General features: G+C 37.4%; 1 protein-coding gene across 1 annotated transcript in view; it reads right to left on the bottom strand.

The window, feature by feature from the left end:
- Nucleotides 1-6908, bottom strand: part of LOC111089522 — a 12463-nt gene extending 5555 nt beyond the window's left edge. Inside the window, exons 1-3 of the mRNA XM_022402172.1 lie at nt 6880-6908; nt 3014-6009; nt 856-2786 (exon numbers count right to left, since the gene is read on the bottom strand). Coding sequence (XP_022257880.1) covers nt 856-2786; nt 3014-5999 — 4917 coding nt within the window. The 5' untranslated portion in view covers nt 6000-6009; nt 6880-6908. The remainder of the gene's footprint in view (nt 1-855; nt 2787-3013; nt 6010-6879) is intronic.
- Nucleotides 6909-6914: the final 6 nt, after the last annotated feature.

Raw genomic sequence — 6914 nt, 5'->3', positions numbered from 1 at the left:
ATTTCATGGGTCTAATAAACAGATTGGTTGTGTCACATGCAAGTGAGGTTGTATGGATTTGACGTACACGAACGGGTTGTATGGATTTGACGTACACGAACGGGTTGTATGGATTTGACGTACACGAACGGGTTGTATGGATTTTGACGTACATGAACGGGTTGTATGGATTTTGACATACATGAACGGGTTGTATGGATTTGACGTACATGAACGGGTTGTATGGATTTGATGTACATGAACAGGTTGTATGGATTTGACGTACATAAACATTATCTACAAAATGAATAACCACAGGAGTTTTAAAAATTTCACTTATTTTGCTTCTTTTAAAGGGTAATCCATTCATTAATACTTTACCATTACACATAAATATTTCTAAAAAAATCAGTCAGCTTTACTTACAAGTGGTGTACGACCGTGCTCTTGTTGAAACTTAAAAACTATACAAACTTTTAGTTTAACCTTCATGAACGAGGGAACCACACGACTGTATCACTATAATGAGGCAAGAAGTTGTGTCAGTAGTGTGTTCAAGTACATGAAGACAAAACTTTAGATCATCAAACACTATAAATAAGTATCATCAAACTTTAGTGCTTGTTATAGTTATCTACAATATTCTTGATTCTTGCTCGAAAAATTGTATTCCATAAAATTTGACGAACAGCCATCTTAAATTTGAAACATGAATCGCTATAAAGAATATTTAATTTCTCTTCATTTAGTGTGTGTGTGTGTGTGTGTGTGTGTGTGTTTGTACATATATACATACACACACACAGACAGAAACTGTCACTTAACAACAGGCTTTTATTGGAAAATGTGATCTAAATCCTTGGTCAAGGTACACACCTTTTTTTCTGTGGATAAAAAAGCACTTCGGGTAGGTGTGGCATTACGATCCCATGTAGAAAGCTTCATATCTTCATCCTCTTTTTCAAGTTCATCTTCTTGATTTTTTTCTTTAAAAACTTTCTCTATCTTCCAATCTTTGAATTTTAAATTAAAGCACTCAAATGATCCTGATGTAGAACTACAAGAGGTCCCAGAGCTGCTAGAGTCATCAGTGTCACTCTGAAAGTCAATCCTGTGCATACCAAAGTCCCTTCTGTGAATTACATTTAAACCTCTCTCTATTTCTGTATTTTCAGTTGGAGATTCTTGTTCTGGTAGATCATCATCTGCCAGAATCATAAGTCCTTCTTCTTGTTCCTTGCCAGTTACTTCAACATCTCCACTCTGGTCAGTGCACAAGCTCTCTCTACCAGAAAGGATACTCTCTCCTTCAAAAATCAATTCACCTTTTGGACTTTCTAACACTAAAGGATAGCTATTGTAATAAATGTTTGGGGGACATTGCTCTTCATTGTAACAAAATAGCTGGTTGGACACATCCTGAATAACTTTGTGTCCATTCATGTTCATCGGTTTCTCACCAAATGCCTCCACTGGACTTCTGTAAATGGATAAACCATCTAAACTACAGAAATGACTCTCACTTGGTTCTGTTGTGGAGAAGATGTCATCATGTTCTGAGCACAAAATGCTAAGTTCTTGCTGTTTTGACCTGGATGACGCTTGGTCAAACTGTAATAACCTGAAGACTTCGCTGTTATCTCCTTGATCAACTCTAATTATGGACGTTGAACCAAAGACATTTGAATCATCTTGAAAAGGCCTTGAAAATTCAAAATAATTTTGTTTAGAACCCATTTCCTCACCTTCATGACCTATCTTCTCCGAAACACAGTGAGAACGACTCAGACTGGTTTTTGTTTCTCCTTCATCTTCTTCACTAAGACCTTCGAGTATATCTTCCAACTGGTATTCTCCAACACTTTCACAACTGCTTGTAGAGGTTGTCTGTTCTTTCTCTCCCTCATCGGTCTTCACAACTTCATCATAGAACCTCTCTCTTGGCTGACCAATGTCTATGAAAATGTTATCTACTGGTGTATCTCTGAATTCATTATCACTTTCTTTTAATTTATGATCAGTCATACAACCCTTAAGATATGTTTCATCACAAGAAAAATCTTTGTTAGATTTATCAAGTAGTATAATTCTAGTGGAGCCACAGTTCTTGACGACGTGCTCACCAGCATTCTTGGCCAATGGCAGCATGTTCACCTCTTTACTAACAACCAGGATTGGTGCATTTTCCTTGTCTATTTCCAAGCTTCTGGATAATTCAACAATTTCATTTTGACCGATCACTGTATCAGAATTTTTCTTGGGTGTATTTTCTTCTATGCTTTTACAGATATTTGTCTGAACAACCTGGATATCTTCAGATGACAACAGTTGGTCAAGCACGTTGACGACATTGGAGTCTGTAACTGGTAGGAACTTACCGAATCCTGATGATGGCTCATCAGGAACATGATCTTTCATGTTGTGATGCTGAAACATTCTGTCCTGTAAACTATCGTCTTCTGTGAAAGAGTTGTCTAACACCTCTCTGTCAGGACCTTCTGCCTCTGTACAGGACTGAAAAGGTAAGAAATGACTTTCTTCTATGGAAATGTAATGAGAGTTATCTACAGTGTCAGTACAAGAAACTTCTTTCTCGAGTGTTTCATGTTGTCCAGGTTCACTGCTCTTATCTACCATTACCTTATACTCTTGGTTATTGGATTCTACTGAGTGTAACTCCAATAAAGAAGTTCCTTTATTACTCTGATTAAATAAACTACTAATATATTTTAACTTTTTAACCTCATCATCAAGGATATCATTTACTGAAACTTGAATGTTATCCTCAAAACTGCCACAATCATTACCTTCCATTTCACGATAAGCACTACTGATAGTTGTAGTGTCAATGGTTTGCTCGTCACCTTCCATTTCACGATAAGCACTACTGATAGTTGTAGTGTCAATGGTTTGCTCGTCACCTTCCATTTCATGATAAGCACTACTGATAGTTGTAGTGTCAATGGTTTGCTCTCACTTTCCATTTCACGATCAGCACTACTGATAGTTGTAGTGTCAATGGCTTGCTCGTCACCTTCCATTTCATGATCAGCACTACTGATAGTTGTAGTGTCAATGGTTTGCTCGTCACCTTCCATTTCATGATCAGCACTACTGATAGTTCTAGCGTTAGTGATTTGCTCGTCACCTTCCATTTCATGATAAGCACTACTGATAGTTGTAGTGTCAATGGCTTGCTCGTCACCTTCCATTTCATGATCAGTACTACTGATAGTTGTAGCGTTAGTGATTTGCTCGTCACCTTCCATTTCACGATAAGCACTACTGATAGTTGTAGTGTCAATGGTTTGCTCGTTACCTTCCATTTCACGATCAGCACTACTGATAGCTGTAGTGTCAGTGATTTGCTCATCAGGCTGTGTAGAGTGGAACTCAAACGAAGAAGAAGCCACTTCTTGATTACTCCACTCAAACATACTAATGTCTTCCCCCTGCGTGTCAACTTCTTCACTAGCACCACTTTCCTCCATGTTCGTATTTAAAGGTTCACAGTCACAATAAGATTCTTTCTCAGTTACTTCGCTATTTGGTTCTCCCGGCAGAAATTCAAAAGAGGAAGACACAATTTCTTGATTGCTCTGTTCAAATATATTGTTGTCTATTAACTCCTCCAATTTCTGATCGGTATTAACTTGATCTTTTTCAGTACTAAAACTCTGTTCATGATTTTCATTGTCAGATAAACCATTATAGTCATCTCCTACTATTGTGAAAGGTTTATTACTACAGAAGTCTTCATGTGTTTCTGAAGTCAACAAATGACCCTCATTTGACCGTTTGGGGCTTTCTAGTTTGTTTTCAAACACTATGTGACCCTCAAGCTCATCTTGCAACTTGTCAGTATTATCTTCCTGGACTGTCCCATACACATTGTCCTGCTCTGAACTACGCTCAAGAAGTATATGACCTGAAGAAACAGTGTTAATTTTTGACATCAAGGGATTTGAGTTACTCTCTTGAGGAGTTTCTCTCTGTTGCTTATCACTTGAGGTTATAATACTGTCACCACTATCTAAAGCTGGACTCTGGATTTCCTTCATTGAGAATTTCAAGGTCTCACAACTCAAATCAAGACGACCACCATTATCTTTTACTCCCTCTAAACAGATTCCAGGATTCTTTATCTTATAATGTTCTGTGAATGATGAGATGGGTGAATCAATATTTTCACTGTCAAAAGAAGAAAATGATAATTTTATATCATCAACGGTAACACACGTTTGCTCAGGTTTATCACCCACTTTTGTTCTCATTTCATTATTTGGACCAAGGAACATTTCTTTTTCTCCACATGAAGTAATACTACCAAACTTACACATGGAAGTCCTGAGTTGTTCCTTTTCAGATTCAGTCAGTCCATCAAGTGAAACAATTTCTTTAGCTTTAGTAGCAGGGAACACTTTCAAGCAGTTTGAATAACAGCAATCAGTGATTGAAAATGGAATCCCAGGGTTTTCTAAACAAGAACATCTTTCTCCAGTTTCTTTATCTAAACAAAGGTGAAGAATGGACGTTGGTTTCTCTTCTATGGAATGAAGGCTTACTGTGGAATTGTACTTCACGTACGGATCATCCCCACCACTCCCCATCCTTGTTGAATCAGTGGAGTCATGCCTGATCTTTGAAGACTGTGTGTTTCTATTGGGTTCTTTTTTGTTTGATTCCCATCCAGTTGAGCAATCACTTTCTGTAATATAGCTTTCCTTTCGAGAAGAGTCAAACAAAGTACATCCTTCTTTGCTTAAAACCAAGTGTAGCTCATCATCTTCTGTAGAACCATTTACTTCTTTTAATACTGAAAGATCATTATTTATCTTTTCACTCGCTATCGTTTCTTCTGAATCCTTTCCTGGGAAATTTGGCAGTGTGGTTTCAAGGTGAGTTCTCCAAGACTTGTCACCAACTCCAGTTGGTTGACTTCTTTTCTCTGAACTCGTGTGGCTACTATCAACCTGGTTCGTGTCAGTTGTAGGACATCCTGTTTGGCACAGTTCAGTGCTTGAGCTTTTCGGACCGGATGTTACACTTCTGGTTAAACTATGAGAAGCTGGAAAAATGTTCATGGAAGAACCATCAACGAAACTTTCAGTGCCAGATTTAATACATTCAAAGAACTCCTTCTCTGTATCATGAGAAAAGGATAAAATGTTATCTTTCCCTGAATTACCCTGATGAATAGTATTTGTTAACTGAGAACAATGCAAGTCTGATTTTTCAGACTTATCACTAGGGAAAGTTTTATTAAACTCATTATCTGGTTCATCGTAGTTGTTAAAGTCTTCAGTGTGTTCTATTTCGCGTGCGTGTGTTTCCGTGGAAGCGCTAACTAGCATAATCTCTTGATCTAAGGACACGGCTACATTCTGGAACAGGTCTGATGAAACTACAGCTGTCTCGTTTAAACTACACAGTGGTAGAAGGGTTTCTTCAACCACGGTGACGTTCGTATTATGCGTCTCTCTGTGCTCATTAGAAGCGATAAGATGTGTCAGTTCTGTGGAACTGGAACTCTCTCCAACATCCAGAAATGAAAAACCACCATCTTCAAGGTTTTGATATCCTGGTTGTAAAGTTAGTATCTGCTCTGCTTTCGTATCTTGTTCGGATAACTCTTCTATGCTCCCTCGAAGGTTCTGTAGACTAGGAGACACGCTTCCACGCAGTTTGGCATCATAGTCGATTGTGAAAGATTCGTGAGAAGGTATTTCATTTGGCAACTGTTCAGAATTCAAGGAAAATAACAGACTATCTCTTTTCAATGTATGATCCTGCACACAAACCTCTGGAACAAAATTACTTTCAAACTTTAAGCTGCACTTGGAATCATTAGTAAAAGGAAGATTGTGTTCTCTAGGATCCGGATATAAAGTCTGCCACCTCCTCTCTACATCATCATTGTCAGCAGGTGTAGCATCTTTATTTGTATACAGGTGTGTTAGTAAAGTTTCCAGTGTATCCAACCCAGGCTTTTCACTGTCTTCAACCCAGCAAAGCTTCATAATTTGATATCTGAGGGACACAATAATATCGAAATTATCAAAGACATGAGAATTTTCACACATCAAATCAGCTACCTGTACAATTGACAAAGTAAACAACGGAATATTGATAAAACAATTACTTTTTCTGTTACCGTCCATCCTTGAGGAGCTAATTTACATATCTTAATAGATTTGCTCTTCTACAAACTTCAGATATTTTGTTGTTATAACAAGAAAATTTTAATCAAAACTTGATTTATTCATGAAAGATTTCTCTTAGATTTTTTCAAAGACAATTATGTAAAAGTCAGTTAAAATGTTTGCTTTAGAATTTTCCCGGATAGCTACGCAGAGGGCTATCTCTGCATAGCCATCCCTAATTTGTAACTTAAGAGATCGGAGGGAAAGGCAGCTAGTCAACAACATCCAGGCTTTTGTTGACTGACAATTGGTAGGACTTGACTGTCACTCTTATAATCACAAAGTGTGGAACATGTATATTTGGTAGCAATGGAATGCAAACCATGAATCCCCAGATTGAAAGTACAGGGACACTAACCCTCGTGAAACACCCAAGCAAGTTAAGATGCTATACTGTAAAAGCGTTGATTAATAAAATATTATGATATATATAGCGTACATATTAATACAAATAAAAAATGCTAATAAACCAATGAATGTATTAATCCCCTACAGACACACACACACACACACACACACATAAGCTGGGTCACCTTCATTGTACTGTAATATTGGCTTTACCCAAAAGTTTTATATCTATTTTAACATCGAAATATTAATGTTTGAATGCACATAAGAGAGATAATTCTAAACAGAAAATGTTATACTTCTACTCTCCTGTTAAATAAAGTTTCTGTATTAACACATTGTAACATACAGTTTATGTACGTGAGCTGAAGTTAGGTTCGGTTG

Source organism: Limulus polyphemus, unplaced genomic scaffold, assembly GCF_000517525.1.
Source record: "Limulus polyphemus unplaced genomic scaffold, Limulus_polyphemus-2.1.2 Scaffold6501, whole genome shotgun sequence".
NCBI lineage: Eukaryota > Metazoa > Arthropoda > Merostomata > Xiphosura > Limulidae > Limulus > Limulus polyphemus.
Note: the sequence above shows the minus strand (reverse complement) of the source record. Positions and strands in the feature narration are given on the sequence as shown.